The sequence below is a fragment of the Macaca nemestrina genome, chromosome 4 (genome assembly GCF_043159975.1).
Source record: "Macaca nemestrina isolate mMacNem1 chromosome 4, mMacNem.hap1, whole genome shotgun sequence".
Lineage (NCBI taxonomy): Eukaryota > Metazoa > Chordata > Mammalia > Primates > Cercopithecidae > Macaca > Macaca nemestrina.
Window position 1 is genome coordinate 37045253 of NC_092128.1, and position 17124 is coordinate 37062376.

Consider the following 17124-nt stretch of genomic DNA (forward strand, 5'->3'; position numbering starts at 1 on the left):
AGTCATATAAGAGAAAGGTGAGTGGATACAGAAACAAGTGTCAAAGGGACCCTCCTAACTAGGTAAATATCCTGGAAAGTGGAGATTACGGCAGACTGATGAGGAATGAGAGACATGCGGGCCACAGAAACTATCCTACAGAAGGCCCACATGAGCAGAATTGAAACCAGATTGTGGCAGAACCTATGGAGAAAGTTTGGCTTATCTGTGCAACTATGAATGGAGCATGTTCTGACATATTGATATGGAAACACTGGACTTGATACATGCTTTTAAGATCACGGAATTAAAATCCCTTTGATTTCTCCAAAATATAGTTACACAAGCTGGTGAAATGTTTTGAAAAATATTTCAATGAATCTTAACATTGTAAAATGCCTTTAAAAAGCTAGTGCAATATCACAGCTGATACAAGAATCCTTTCAACAGCATCTCTAACCTATGGTTAAGAAGGTCCAGTCCGAATACCTTCAGTGAGAAGGAGATCACTCCTTTTGAATCCTCCTTATTTGCTAGATTTTGTTTTTTTTTTTTTTTTGTTTGCTTTTATTTTTTTTTTGGTCTTCTACTAACTCAAAACTCGTTCCCTTCTAAGTACTCAATGGTACTCAAAGAACAGGTCTTCCTGCTCCACTGTTACAGCGCTAATGGGTTCACATCTATCTTTTACTTTTGCTCATGTATTCTAGTTATATATTTTACAGATATTTAGATTATAATACCCAAGGTTTCTCAATACTTAAACGCTACCTGTCTGTGGTCCTCACCCTGTTAGACTTTTCTTTTGAAGTTTATACTCTAATAATATAACATTGTAGATAAATAAACCTGCCTTTTATCTCCTAACTCAGTATTTACACACTCTGCTTTAAACATACCTCTCCTTCTAACCAAAGTATCTCACTCACCAATATGCCAGGCAAACACTGTCTTCTTTCAAGACAGCTCAGAGGTATCTTCTCTGTGAAATGGGCTTTCATTTCCTAAGCGGCCTTTAACACCGCAGCTTCTCCTTTTCTACTGCACCTAACCCAAATTTCTATTCACATAAGCCTATATAAAGACTGTTTTGGCTGGGCATGGTGGCTCACGCCTGTAATTCCAGCACTTTGGGAGGCCGAGGCGGGCGGATCACCTGAGGTCGGGAGTTCAAGACCAGCCTGACCAACATGGAGAAACCCTGTCTCTACTAAAAATACAAAAAATTAGCCAGGTGTGGTGGCGCATGCCTGTAATCCCAGCTTCTCAAGAGGCTGAGGCAGGAGAATTGCCGGAACCAGGGAGGCGGAGGTTGTGGTGAGCTGAGATCGCACCACTGTACTCCAGCCTGGGCAACAACAGCGAAATTCTCTCTCTCAAAAAAAAAAAAGACTGTGTTGAAAAATATACTTAATCAATCTAAGAGCAATCTTCATTTCCTGGACATTATTTTACATTATTTAAGTATTTTTCCTTAATTGGTGGTTAGTGTAATTATTTTCTAATATATTTGTTTTGTGCTTATATTTTTATTACATTTTTAAAAGATGGGACCATATCTCTTGATTTTATGTAAAACCGACTCTTAATACTGTGCCAGTAGTAGAATAGGTGTTCAAGATTTGTTGAATGATTAGATGGATTTCCAGTAGCAAGTAAATCCCACCAATCACATGTTGTTCAGCTGCATCCTGGATTCTCTTTACCTACCTTAGCCTCAAATGGGATAACTTGAAATCTCAAAGCATTTTGGACGGAGATATGAGATATTCAGGTAGAGAAGGATAGATGAATGGGTGGCTAGATGGGCAGATGGATCGACAGAGGATGTACCAATAACTATGACTTAATGGGAAGAAGGCAGCATCTCATAGAATATAAAACGGTAAATTAAAACATGTTGGCATTGAGGTTGAATATGTTGCTAATGTTCACTGTACTGTGGGTAAATACCAATTCTACTCTTGTCACAAACAAATAAACAAATCTGTAATCAAATATTTTTTGGTTCTAGGAAATAAGTAGCCCAATAACACTACTTGGCATTAATTTCCCAAAAGGTCCTTATAAATAATACCAAAAAGCTGGTAAGTGAAAAAAATTAAGATAGTATAGGCTAAATTATGGATGAAGGTCATTTGCATATTGGTTAGTTATACTTTGTAGTGCAGTTTTATACAGCATGTGACAGTACACTTAAAAGGCAATCTGGTACCAGAAGGCCTCCATTCTGGGTTAGTAGGCATCTTCAGTGACCCACAAATTTGAGTTTAAGATCAAGAGAGAATTCATATTGCTTTTCTCCTCCCTTCCCCCAGCCAAAACAATTGTGTTTATGTGAAGTCCTTTTCTATATTGCTTTTGATCGTGTGCCATTTGGTTGGGTGTACCTTTGGTACTTTTCAGGTTCTAACTCTTAAAAAAGCTTTCAAAAATTTGTCTTCCAAAAAAAAAAAAACCTTTTGAAAATCTTCCTTTTTGAAGTCATTTTTGCATCTTAGAAACTTATGGTATGGCTCATGTAAATTATACCATAAAACATCTGGAAAATGATTTCAAGGCATATTATTTAATGTATGACAAGATTCAGTATCTGTAGTCCATCTGTTCGGTATAAGCAGTGAATGTCTTCACGTCTATGTGCTAAGTGTTGATAACTACGTCACCTGCTAATTATCCATCAGGCGTGATGAAGAAAGTGATGACTGTTTTAAACTTGTAGACATAGGTCCTATCAATCAATGGTAATCTGATTATTTAATTTACGCCTTTTCATCACAGTCTTTATAATGAAAACCTAGAAATGTGTATTATTCCATTCCTGGGTCTGGCTACAATCTTTTTTTTTTTTTTTTGAGACGGACTTTCGCTCTTGTTGCCCAGGCTGGAGTGTAATGGTGCGATCTCCGCTCACCGCAACCTCCGCCTCCCAGGTTCAAGTGATTCTACTGCCTCAGCCTCCCGAGTAGCTAGGATTAAAGTCATGTGACACCATGCCCGGCTAAATATATATATATGCACACACACACACATATATATATCTATTTATTTTAAAATACATATATATTTACATAAAATCAAGATAATTATATATATTATATATATATATTTTTATATGCATAAATATATATCTCTCTCATATATATATATATCCCAAAGTGCTGGCATTACAGGCGTGAGTCACCCACCGTGCCTGGCTGGCTACAATCTTAAAGATGATCTAGTGAACCCACCCAAATGGTAAACAAGAGAAACCAAGTCCTAGGTGGGTAATTGAAATGCCCAAGGCCATATAGCACATGCTGGGCAGAACTAGGAAAGATAACTGGATTTTCTCACTTTGAATTTGTTCTGTCTTTTGGCTAAAATCTGCTTCCTCTGAAGGTTTATATAAAATACAAGGGGAATATCTCGAGTTAGGTAAACTAGGCAAAATAGAAGATTTATTATAAAACTTTAGGATTAATATCTCATTAAAAATAGGTTAGAAACATACTTAAATATTTTCTTCTAAGAATTTTATAGTTCTTACACTGACATCTATGGTCCCTTATGAGTTCATTTTTGTGTATAGTGTTAGAAAAAGGTTCAACTTGACTTTCTGTATGTGGATATTCAATATTCAATTGTCCTAGCACTATCTGTTGGAAGGACTATTCTTTGCCCATTGAAAAGTCTTAGGATCCTTTTCTAAAATCCATTGATCGTAAACATAAGATTTCTGGGTTCTCAGTTCAATTCTATTGAACTATATGTCTGTTCTCATGGCAGTACCAGACTTTCTTGATTCCTGTAGCTTTTCATTAAAGTTTTGTAACTGGGAAGCATGAGTCCTTTAATTTTGTTAAATACTTAGACAAAAATCTAGGAGTAAATCAACGTGGTGCTGGGTTAGGCAATGCCTTCTTAGATATGATACTGAAAGTGCAAGCAATAGGAGAAAAAATAGATGAATTGGGCTTCATCAAAATTAACAACTTTTCCACTTTAAAAAAGATACCATCATGAAAGTGAGAAGATAACTCACAGAATGGGAGAAAACAATTGCAAACCAGATATCTGATAAGATCTAGACTTGTATCTAGAATATATAAAAACACACAACTCGGGTTCTCCTCTTTCAGCTTTGGAGGCCCCCTCCCTCTGTCTCTGTACGGGGAGCTTCTTCCTTCTGCCTTCTCCTATCTTTCTTGCCTATTAAACTCTCTGCTCCTTAAAACAAAACAAACAAACAAAACCACAACTCAACAATAGAAAGACAAATAACCCAATTAAAAAATAGGCAGCAAAGAATTTGAACACATATTTATCCAAAAAAGATATACAACTGTCCAACAAGCACACAAAAAAACACTCAACATCATTATGGAAATAGTAGAACACTTTAAAAACCGTTGAATCATACACTTTAAAGAGGTGAGTTTGACGATATTTTAATATTACCTAATTAAGCTGTTTAAAAAAGTTTAAATATATAAACTTGGAAAAATTCATAAGGACTACATTACTATTAGCACTGTTATTGGTATGACATTTGATTTTTAAACCTTTTCTCAGGCTGTAGCTTTTACAAAGGTCTAAAATGTTTATATATTGGCTAGTGAAATCATATTATTTACAAATTAGCTTCACTGGAATTTGAATAATTCACATAAACCTTGAAGAATGAACTAAAACTATCATCTTGTGATTCAGCACATAATACCCCTAGTATACTGTGTTACCAAAATTTATATATTTTAGTGAATTAACTTCAAACAGATGTTAGTACGTCAGATACCTAACATTACTTAACATTTCAAAATAGTTAAGATTGACAGTTTTTATCAGAACATTTAATAGATATAAAACATATACATAAAACCGTCAAAGTGTTTTTTTTTTTTTTTTTAGACAGTGTCTTACTTTGTTGCCCAGGCTGGAGTGCAGTGGCATAATCATAGCTCACTGTACCCTTGACCCCTGGGCTCAAGTGATCCTCCAACCTCAGTCTCCTGGGAAGCTAGGAGTATGGTATGCCCTACCATGCCCAGCTAAATTGTTTATTTTTATTTTTTTTGTAGAGATGGAGGTCTCACTATGTTGCCTGGGCTGGCCTCAAACTCATGGCCTCAAGTGATCTACTTACTTCACCTTTGCAAATTGCTGGGATTACAGGTGTGAGCCACTGTGCCTGGCCAAAATACTCATATATATTTTACACTATTACACTCTGCATTCAAGGTACCTAAAGTGCTATTTGTGAAGAAAAAAGAAATATCTTAGTGAAGGTCAAATTAATATATTTTTGACTGGTGATTTTATCTTTTCCCCATATAATACAGACAAAATGACCCATTACTAATAGAAGATAGAAACCTCTCCAGATTTTAATTTTCCATGAACTATCAAATTGTATTAAATAAGATACTGATTTCCAAATTTTCAGAAAATATACTTGAAATATTAAGTAACAGAGATTAAGAAACTAATTTCAATCTTATAAATCTTCTGACATCTTTATTGGAACTTTATACTAGCACTATTTACTATGAAGCAGAATTAGTCATATTCTCCATCTTATTTTCAATTTTTAACACAGACTCTCATTAATTAAAAAAGTAGTTTGGTAGGGAAAATCAGACTAGATAGAAACCTGTAATCTGAATACACATATCAACGTGGTAAAAAATTTGGTCAACAAGTTCAGTGGGGAATGGGGAGAAAAGCAATATTTATTTTTGTTGAACACACATTTATGGATTATGTGTTAAGTTCAAAGCACTCTGCTAAGCATGAAATATTTAGCCAAAAAAAAAACAAAAACAAAAAACGAAAAAACCCTTTGGCAATTATTGGAATCACTAGGATACAGACTAAAGAAACCAGGTTTGTTTGTTTCTTGTTATGAACAAAATAGACTCCTGAGCCACGTGGGGTAACAAAAGCATGATCTGTTCTCCATAGTGTGCAGTCTACTCTGTTCTAGTAAAGGAAGTCAGATATGAAATACAGTTGATCGTGAAGACGTTCTACCCTAGCCAACCCATGTCCAACTACACACAACTATTAATACATGCTCCAGGCCTCACTGTATCCGAAACATCCAATAGCTTTTACTCAAAAGACAGCTCATCTCTACTTCCCGATCTTTGCACCTGCTGTGTCCCTGCCTGGGATGCCCTTTTCCTTTCCTTTCTGACTTCCACAGAGCTTGAGTCCTATATTTTAGTTTATACTTACCCTGATCATTCTGGCCTACCATGCTTCTTTGTTCTCTGACTACTTTCAGCCCTAGATTTCAACTGCTATGCATACACTTTTGTGTAATATTTTATACGTGTTTGGTGGTTTTTTTTGTTTTGTTTTGTTTTTTTTTTTTTTTTTTTTTTTTGAGACGGAGTCTCGCTCTGTTGCCCAGGCTGGAGTGCAGTGGCGAAATCTCGGCTCACTGCAAGCTCCGCCTCCCGGGTTCACGCCATTCTCCTGCCTCAGCCTCCCGAGTAGCTGGGACTACAGGCGCCCATCACCAAGCCCGGCTAAATTTTTTGTTTTTTTTTTTAGTAGAGACGGGGTTTCACTGTGTTAGCCAGGATGGTCTCGATCTCCTGACCTCGTGATCTGCACGCCTCAGCCTCCCAAAGTGCTGGGATTACAGGCGTGAGCCACTGCGCCCGGCCTATTTTATACGTTTTTATGACAAATTATTTCCCCTCAATAAGCACAGATTTCTTCAAATCACTGACTCTGTTTTCATTCATTTGTTCATTTTTGATATTTCCTGATAGTTAACACAGTACTAGGTATGTGGGAAACAATCAATAAAAATGGTAAATATTTCAGAATAAACCACAAGAATATATTTTGAGAGAACACAGGAAGAATGCTGATAAAGTTAGAGAAAGATGTTGCTAAACAAAAAAAATTATTATCTTCTGAACAAAATTCTCTTTTAAAATAAAAGTATGCTATACTTTATAAAAGTACCATGCTATGCCCTTTCTTGGTTTACACATATGATTCCTTATATCATCATAAAGTCTTTGTTTTCTAACAGACACAGTTATACTGAGCTATGTTCCTAATAAATACACTAATTTGCTGTGTCTTCTGCTTTCCACAGGATGGAAAGCTTATGATTGGTACAATTATTCTTGTCCTTTAAAGGACTTAAGACAGCGAAGTTATATTTCACCCCCAAAGCAAATTACAAAGAATCTTAAATGTCTGTGCATCTTAAGATAGTCATTAACTGTATTCTCTAATTTTATAGTTTAATTGCTTGATTTTACTTTTATGCACAGGTTATCATTTTTTATCAGTATGTACAGTTAATACGCATCTTGTACAAACTCTTCTGTCATTGAAAAACAATTTAGTTACTATATAAAAAATGTTTTCTTAATTTTTGGAATTATAACAGCTAATGAGAAGCTTAGACTTTTGTTAAATGCTATGATGATGTCCATTAATTAGATTAACATGAAAGTACAACTGTCAAAATACTGTGTTAAATAGTAACAGGTAGAAGTTCCTCCATTTTACCTTTAATTGATGTATGAAGAACAATTAACTCTTTCATTATTGTGCCTTTGGATTCACAAATTTACCTTGAATAAATTAATGGCAGCTCTCAAGGAAAATAAATTTTGAATATGCTTTGAAGACCTTTCAGATGAAATATGGGCAAAATCTGAGCTTTATGAATTAAATTTTCCAAAACAAATACTCAACTTACCTCCAGTAGATGAGAATACCCACAAGAACCACTAGACAGATAAAAGTCAGGGCTGACACGATCACAAGGGGTATAACTGCCTTCTTCTCGGATTCCAGCCCCTCAGCTAGACCAATACGAGACTCATGGCTACTATTACTGGCCTCTGTAGTCGGAGAAAATTGAGAGAATTGATATTTAAGGTAAAGGAAAAGTCACAGCATTTTTCAACCGATTAATTGCAACCTTCATTGCTGTCACTTACCTTTAAAATTTTGACTCTTTGATGTAAAGAATATCTACAATTATAAGCCAATTTAATTAAAACAAAGTTTAAAACGTAAGGCAGGCTATTAGACATGAAGAACTACAACATCCCAGCAGAGACTGGCACCCAGATGGGGTGCCTTGGCAACAAGTAAGCATAACGCTGCCTTGAAAAGCCTTGCTAAATAAGAAAAATCAAAGTAGTGAAATTTAAAAAACACTACTGGTTTAAAATAGAATGGTTAGGAAAAACAGCACTACTTACTGAATCACCATATATATTAATTTTCTAAAATAAATTTAAATAGGATTATTTTTAACCTTCCATTAGGTAAATAGTTAGAAGCAATTAATAATTTCATGAAGAAAAAAATCTTGGGATAACTCTTCTTATATTAGGATAACCTTTCAATCCAGCAATCTATTTCAATTTTAAATATAGATTGGTTTTAAATGTTATTTTGAGTGCTCTTCTTATCCATTGTTGTATTCTACAAAAAAAATTAAAATGCAATTTCAGGTGAATTGGAGGATTATGTAGATCTAAGAAATTCTTCTGAAATAATGCAAGTGTAAATAATTAAAAGTCCAAATTTGGTCCTTGAGTTAATTTTAAAAGATGACACATGATTATTTTGGGGACCAGTCAGGTACATTATTGCACTAGCACTTTGAAAATCACTTTAACGGCCGGGCGCGGTGGCTCAAGCCTGTAATCCTAGCACTTTGGGAGGCCGAGACGGGCGGATCACGAGGTCAGGAGATCGAGACCATCCTGGCTAACACGGTGAAACCCCCTCTCTACTAAAAAAATACAAAAAACTAGCCGGGCGAAGTGGCGGGTGCCTGTAGTCCCAGCTACTCGGGAGGCTGAGGCAGGAGAATGGCGTGAACCCGGGAGGCGGAGCTTGCAGTGAGCTGAGATCCGGCCACTGCACTCCAGCCTGGGCGACACAGAGAGACTCCGTCTCAAAAACAAAAAAGAAAATCACTTTAACAAGAGATTATCTTCCAAGTTGTTAAAAAAGAGTTTCAGAACTGTGAGTGTTTGTGGCCAGTAACAATCCTTCCTCTTCGTTTGAGGTGTGTTCAGTGGGAAACCAAGATGATTGAGCATGAGAACAGTTTCTAACATGACAGCATGCTGACAGTGCTACAAAAAGCCCTTATCTTATGATAAGGGCTCAAACCACATTTGAGTTTCCCGTCAAAATCTACATGCCTTCTTAGGCACTTGGCACTTTTGATGCTTAAGTAATAGGAGAGAGAGAAACTTCATTTCACTTTAAGTATTTAAGAAAATTGAGACTAATCTAAGTGCACATATATAGCATTAAATATATATCTAATTGGAGAGAACTTAAGATTTAAAATAATAGCTTTCTTCCATTGACCAAGGATGGTAGCAGAAAGGGCCAGGAATTTAATCCACTAATAAAGGAAACGTATCATGCTGGACGCGGTGGCCCACCCCTGTAATCCCAGCACTTTGGGAGGCTGAGACGGGCAGATCACTTGAGGTCAGGAGTTTAAGACCAGTGTGGCCAACATGGTGAAACCCCATCTTTATTAAAAAAAAGAAAAAATACAAAAATTAGCCAGGTGTGATGGCGCATGCTTGTAGCCTCAGCTACTTGGGAAACTGAGGCAGAAGAATTGCTTGAACCTGGGAGGCGGAGGTTCCAGTGAGCTGAGATCATGCCACTGCACTACAGCCTGGGCAACAGAGTGAGACTCTATCTCAAAATAAATAAATAAACAAACAAATAAATAAATGTAATGTATCAAAGGAATATAAATGGCACACACATTTCCCAAGATGTTTGTTCTTATAACTATAAATGCATTTACTAGAAAAAATGGAATTCAAAGGCGTGATTGAAAAATCATAAAACTGTATAAAAAGTGAAAATGTTCTAAGCCAACTCAGCCCTGAGTTGTAGCTAATATTCGTGTGAGAAAAACCCAAGCCTCCATTTTTAAAAATGTTAATCCTAAGCTCTGGCCATTATTTTGTGGAGACTCATCTAGTCACCTAAATAACCTGATGGTGAATGCAATGAGCATTTCCTTATAAAATTTAGAAAAACATCTTATTTTATGCACAGTTGTCTTCACAGTTTTGTCTATTGTAACTATTGTTACCTAGGTGGAAAGTAAGTGTGTCAGTAATAAATGAAAACATTCACTTAGCAAAGTCCTTGGTACCTCATATAGTACAAATGGTGGTTAATATTATTATCTATATCAGTTTTTCTTGACGTGTGATCCCCAGAATAGCAGCATCAACATCGCCATAACTTAGAAATGCAAATTTTGGGTTTCACTCAAACCACACCAAATCTTCTGAACCAGAAACTCTGTGTGTAAGGGTCAGCAATTTGTGTTTTGACAAGTCCTCCAGTTGATTTTGATCTATGTTAAAGTTTGAGAACCAGTGATGTAGATTAATGCATGCACGAAGTAAGCTTATATAATTATGCAGGTCTTCAATGGCCACAAATTTTCAAAGCAACATGTATATGGGTATATATATATATAATTACATATTTCATTTATATATGTATAGCATACATATTTATGAGATATGTCCAATCATATATGCAACATATATGTAAGATATTAGTGCATTATATATGTGAATACACCATATACACATATTTATATACAGGCACTGTATACACACATGCACACACATGTAGTCTTGTGTATAGACTTTTCTCAAAAGTGCTCTGGGATATTTGATCTTAAATCCTTTAAGGAGTCAGAATGATCAATCTATGGCATGAAACCTAGCTTTTACACAAGATGGGATATCATATGAAAGCACAATCAGCTGGTTGCTTTGTGTTTTATAATGAGGAACTAATTGTACTGATTTTGTTTTTATTTGAGACTAAAATATCTGTTTTTGTATGGCTCAGTAATATACAGGAGTTACCTAAATTAAAAGATTTAATTTATAGGTAATTAAGAAATAAAAAACTAAGATTACCATTTTAAAATATGTTTTGAGAATAAGATAGTATAATTTTGGTGTTACAATTTAAGCATTACATTTATTTAATTGGTCCCCAACATGAAAGCATAGTCTTTAAGAGAGAGACACCAATAACACATTTGCAGGCTCAGTTTTGTATTTACTCATGTGACCTGGATCAAATAATCTAGTATCTTTGGGTCTCAGTGTACTCATTTATAAATTGTGGATACTAACATTTGCCTTATCTATAGTATTTTGAAGAACATATCCTGTAAATTGTTCTGCATTCTAGAAATACACCATAAAATTTTAAGTTTTAGAGCTAGTCTGCATGCATTTGATGAAGGGATATATTCAATTATTGGATAAGACAGACTACATATGATTTTATAGATACAGTTTTAAAAATAGGCCAGAATTTTCCCCTAATCTTGTTTGATCTTATTTACTTCACTAATTACGTTACTTGATAATGTTGGATGTCATATTCATATTGTTTTATCCTAATTAGTGGGAGAACATACTCTTGATAATTAAATAAATCTAATTAGTGCACTGAAGAGAAACTCGTTAAGCTTTAGTCAATAATTTTAGGTTTAGCATCTCATTATATATATCTTTCTATAATAGTATAGTCTAGCAAGAACATATCAATGTCACTACCTGGTAAAATAGACGGATTCCTGATATTTTCTTTTAGCATAAATCTAATGAAAATTAAGAAGTAACTACTATAATTGAGAACAGATAACAGTTCATATATATGACAGCACTAATGACTACAGTGACCTATGGATTCATTATTCATTCTCACATATCAGTATTTAAGTGTTTAAAATGCAATGTTAAATAGGTATCAATTCATAATACAGAAAAATTTCTCTATCAAAATGTACAAACTTTTAATTGCTGCTGCACTGAAGAAAAAAATATACAACTAATTCAAAAGATGAAATAGCAAAGAGGAAAAATATCCTAATGAGACTGATGTCTATGTTCTGCATTACAAATATTCATTTTTATACAATGAGTGCATTTCGTTATATTAGCCTATCGTTTAACTTACTGTTAAGATTTAAATAGTTTCATTATTAAATTTCAAAATACCTTCACATTTAATAAAAGCAAATTATAAAATTCTTATGACCAATTTAATGAAAGTATTAATTTTCTATACTTAATAGAATTGAACTTCCCTCTTCTTTCCATTGGCATTTAAAGCAGACATCTGTATTATATACACTGCACATAATCTGCTCTAAGAAACATCTGGTCAGTAACCTAATTTGCATAAAATACATTCACAAATGAAATTCATTTCTACAGAAAAATGTTTCGTGTTTTACATCTTGCCATACAATACCTATATATACTGTACATATTAATGCCCTTTATTTAACTTAAAAAGGTGTGTAACAAACAGCAGGCATAAAGTAAAATGTATTTTGATGGTTTACACTGCCCTCTTTAGGCAACGTTAAGATAAAGAAAGAAAAAAAATTAAAATTTGTTTAACTTCATCATTAACTCTCAAAACTTAGTAATAAAACTTTTTTTAAAAAAATAAAGCTCCCCGGCCGGGCGCGGTGGCTCATGCCTGTAATCCCAGCACCTTGGGAGGCCGAGGCGGGCGGATCACAAGGTCAAGAGATCGAGACCATCCTGGTTAACATGGTGAAAACCCCGTCTCTACTAAAAATATAAAAAAATTAGCCGGGCCTGGTGGCAGGCACCTGTAGTCCCAGCTACTCGGGAGGCTGAGGCAGGAGAATGGCGTGAATCCGGGAGGCGTCACTAGACACAGCTTGCAGTGAGCCGAGATCGCGCCACTGTACTCCAGCCCGGGCGACAGAGTGAGACTCTGTCTCAAAGAAAATAAATAAATAAATAAATAAATAAATAAATAAATAAAAATAATAATAATAAATAAAGCTCCCCAAGTTGATATGAATGTGCAAATTAACTAATTCCTTTCTATGAGGGTGTGTCAGAGAGAAGTGCTTATGTTACATTACCCTCAGATTTAATAATTCATTTTATAATTAAATATAATTAGTTTACAACTTATTTTAGAACAAAAGTATGAAAATTAAAATCATCTAAAATAGCATACTCTGATCTTATTTTAAAAGCAGAGTACTAAAAATGTATTATGCAAACAGAATTGCCCCCACCCATAAAAGGCATCCTGTAGAGTATGAAATATTGACAATAAATAAAAATTGTTTTGTTTGGAGAGAAGCAAATTAAAAACCAAAACGTGTTAAACAATTGTTTGAAATAGTAAATAAAATTATACTTTAGAAACTGGAGACTGATTTCTTGAATGTTTTGATTTTAAAAATGATGATGTACCATTTTACCAAATTTCTATCTGTTCATAATTTTTGTTTTACTTTTAGAGCAAGCAAACCACCACACCTCAATCTGTCCTTCTGATCCATAACTAACCTGCCTCTGAAACGTGGAACACTTCTGAGTTCTCGCTAGTAACAGATGGTGTTGGGGACTGTGGGAATCCAGGAGTTATTTCTGAGTCACCTGCTGCCAGGATCCCATCAGCATCTTTTTCATTAGTGTCTGGAAAACTGAAATCTGTGGAAGTCTCATTCTCATTAAGGCTATCTGAGGTACCTTGCCCTGATCCACTTTCTTCATCACTTGTCAGAACTGCCCATGCTTTAGATTCAGGGCTGAGAGGAAGCAGAGCACTACCAGTCTGAATGTCATTTTCCTCTTTTCCATCATTGTGCTTTTGGGATAGCCCATTTGCTGATGGTGATTTACCAGGACTTCTGTCCACACCAGTTTGACTGTCTGAGGATACACTTGTGACTCTATTATCTTCTTCAGAATTCTCAGATAGTGAATGTGAGACTGGATTATTCTGATCCATAAGATTGTTTTCGTGGGTGTCTGAATCATTCATTACCTTTTCCTGTGATTCTCTATAGGATGAGCATGACATACACTTATGTATGGATAGGCCATCACTATCTCTGTCATCATCATCATCATCACCATCATCATCATCAGTGTCACCATCTTCACCACCACCCACTAAATCGGCATCAGATCTGGCACTATGACTCAGCTCAGAAGTTGCCTTAGAAGGAAACAGCAACTTGGTTGTGGTTACAGAACCATCTCTGTTGGGAGAAACAGCTGTAATGGCAACATGCCCATTTCCTATAGGAACAGAATGATCAGTAGATACAAATGTATCAGAAGCAACTGTTGGAATATCAGCAAATACCTTATCAGTAACAGAACTTTTGGTGGAGGTTAAAATTTCATCGGAATGTATAAACTTATTTATTAGTGTATTTAATTGTTCATCAATTGATAAAACAGGTGTAGCAAATTCATGCCTTCCTTTTGGGGGATAGGCCTGCTTAATCTCCAAATTGGCCGTTTGGAACAACTCATCATTACTGTACAAAGAAGGTACCACTTGGTGGGAACTTTCACTTTTAAACAAAATTGGTTCGTATTTCTCACTTGCATAAGAAATGGTCAAACCTTGAAGTGAAGCAGAGTGCATATGAGAAGTAGGCGACACATCAAAACCTGGTACAGATGTAGAGTGCAGCATGTTTTCACTTGAAGCAGAATTTGATACAATGAGATGCAATATTGTAGAACTAATTTTATCAACCTTGGGGGTTTCAACCAATATTGGATCACTAGACACAGCTGGAAGAACAGTTTTAAGCAAGGTGTCAACATCAGAAGCCTGAAAGGAAGGTTGTAGCAATACTTCAGTACTAAAAGAAGCTGAGGTCTCATAAAATAAGAGCTGAGTTGAAGGAGATAACATTTCACTAGAAGCAGGGTCAGAGGATGCTGGCTCTGAGTTTGCACTAAGCACAGGTTTAAGTGAAGTATCACCAGATGCTTGAAAGACAGTATATGTAGGTTGAACTGAAAAGTTATTTTCTGGAACTTGACTAATCTCATGACCAAAAACCTTAGTGGTAGTATGAGCAAGGGACCCTGGAAACATGCCCTTGGTGCTAGAAATGGAAACAGAGGTTTCTTGTAAAGATGCATTCAACTTATTTACATTATCATGCATGTTGGGCATGACTGTGCTTTCAGAAGGGTAAACCATCTCATTGAAAGAAGGAATTTGCAGTTCAGTCTCATTTCCATATATTATTTCACTTTTAGAAAGCGCCTTATTATCATCACCAAACACAGATGTTGTATGTGTAAATTCAGCTACAGAAACAGGTGAAGAAATGTTAAGGGCTGTTAGCCCATCTGTGTCAGGTAAAAGAAATTCACTATCAGAAGAGTCTCCAGACCATTCCCCATCACCAGAGAGGGCATGAGTAGGCTGCAGTAATGATGCAGTTGGGGTAATTAACGAAGACTTAGGTATTGGTATATGGCTAGGGCCACTAAATAAGGAACCCTGATATGTTACACCCACAGAATCATGCACAGGTATTGCAGAACTGTAAGAAACAGTGAAGATATGTTGGGAGCCCTCGTTATTAGAAAAGGCATAAGAAGGTTCAGGCCCTGAAGAACGTGCATGCATCATGGCATCACTGCTGGGTGGTTCAACTTGAGAAAACATAAGCGTTTTATAAAGAACACCAGATTCACTACCAAATTCCAGCGTCTCTGAAGCAGCATGAGTAGTGGTCAGATGTGACAGCACATCAGAATACTGAACAAGGCTGGGCTCTAATAGCAAATCACCCCCAGCCACTGGCAGAGAAGCATGCAAGGGCACCTTATCACTCTCGGTAGCTGAAGTAACTTGTGGAAGGATTTGAGAAACTGTATGCAGATGGCGAAACAATTCACTACTGAAGGAAGCAGAGGAAAATGGAAGCAAAGGTGCACCATCATAGGAAGACAGGACGGATTCAAATGACACATCGACACTGGGAAATACAGGCGTAGCATGCAAGGCCGAATCACTACTTGAAGCAGCAGGGGTAGTGTTGAGGATCTGATTGTCAAGCAACAAAGGGGTGACTAGAGGAAAGACTTCACTACTGTAGGAAGGTTGAAGAGGTGTCTCACCATTGTATACCGGTTGGGTTGTCTGCGAGCGTACCACATTGACCGTGGAGACCAAATCCTGTTGTCTGGAGGATGGGGTAAAAGCATGAGGTGTTACCTCAGTTGGGAAGTAGGCAAAGGTAGAATAATGTGGCATTTCCAGATCTGTAACTGAGGGACCCTGTGACATCACTGGGCCTGCAGAAAAGGACTTGGTTGTCTTCTCAGATTCATCAACACGTATCTCAGTGTAATTAGTCTGGAGAAAGCTCTCTCTGCCTGATCCAATATCGGGCTGTGCTGTTACATCTGTAAAGCTAGGAAACCACACATTTCCCTCCACAGAAGGATCCTTTAGTGATTCTTCTGAACCTGATGAAGTTGAATCTTCAGAAGCATTTCTAGCAGATTCTGGTATAAGGACATCGTATGTGATTGTCTCTGGGTTTTCGGAGGAAAATATATACCCTTGGGATATGTTCTCAGAGATGAATGGGATAGCGGAAGTTGCGGGACTGGAGCCTGAAGAATCATCAGCTCCAGTGTCAAGCTTGAAACTGGTCAATAAACTCTCCTCCTCATATTCTGTTATAGAAACTGTATTTAAAGATTCTGCAGTCCCCGACAAGTTCATATGTGGAGATCTAAGAACAGTTTTAGAGCCATCATTTAAAGAGGCTGAAGTACCTTCCACTGTGTGAGGTGGCAGTTCAGTCACAGTCTGAGAAGTCAAGGAAATATCTTTTTCTGTGGCTAATTTAGTGATTGGTTGGGAAGTGGAATTTAAAGATGTGTTGGGAATATCACCCTTTCCAGAGAATTCACTTCCTCTTGTTGGGGATCGGTTAGTCTTGGCTTCATTATATTTCGTCCTTATGCGATTGTAGTGTGTTGTGGTAGAAATCTGGGGTTCCTTTTTCCTGATTTGATTTGTGGCACTGTCTCTACCAGGATTCACAACAGCGTCTTCTTCAACGTCTTTTCCCTTTTCCTCCTCCTTTGAAAAGCAAACAAGATTTAATGAGTCATAAGGAAATAAGAGAAAAAATCTTCATAATATCTTATACTGCCAATCATCACTTGTGGTACCCTGGGAACTTCTTATCCTCATAAAACACCATTCTGTACAATGCATGCTTCTAACCTACAACCTTTATCATCCACTCTCCAGAGAAAT

General features: G+C 36.3%; 1 protein-coding gene across 4 annotated transcripts in view; it reads right to left on the bottom strand.

Moving 5' to 3' along the window:
• The window catches only part of LOC105475258 (protein tyrosine phosphatase receptor type Z1), a 193121-nt gene that overhangs the window by 35900 nt on the left and 140097 nt on the right, over positions 1–17124 (bottom strand). For 2 of the 4 annotated variants that reach the window (XM_011730358.2, XM_011730351.2), the window contains exons 12-13: positions 13377–16944; positions 7697–7841 (exon numbers count right to left, since the gene is read on the bottom strand). In XM_011730358.2, the coding sequence (XP_011728660.2) occupies positions 7697–7841; positions 13377–16944 (3713 nt within the window). The remainder of the gene's footprint in view (positions 1–7696; positions 7842–13376; positions 16945–17124) is intronic. The other 2 variants (XM_011730371.2, XM_011730363.2) reach the window with 1 other exon arrangement.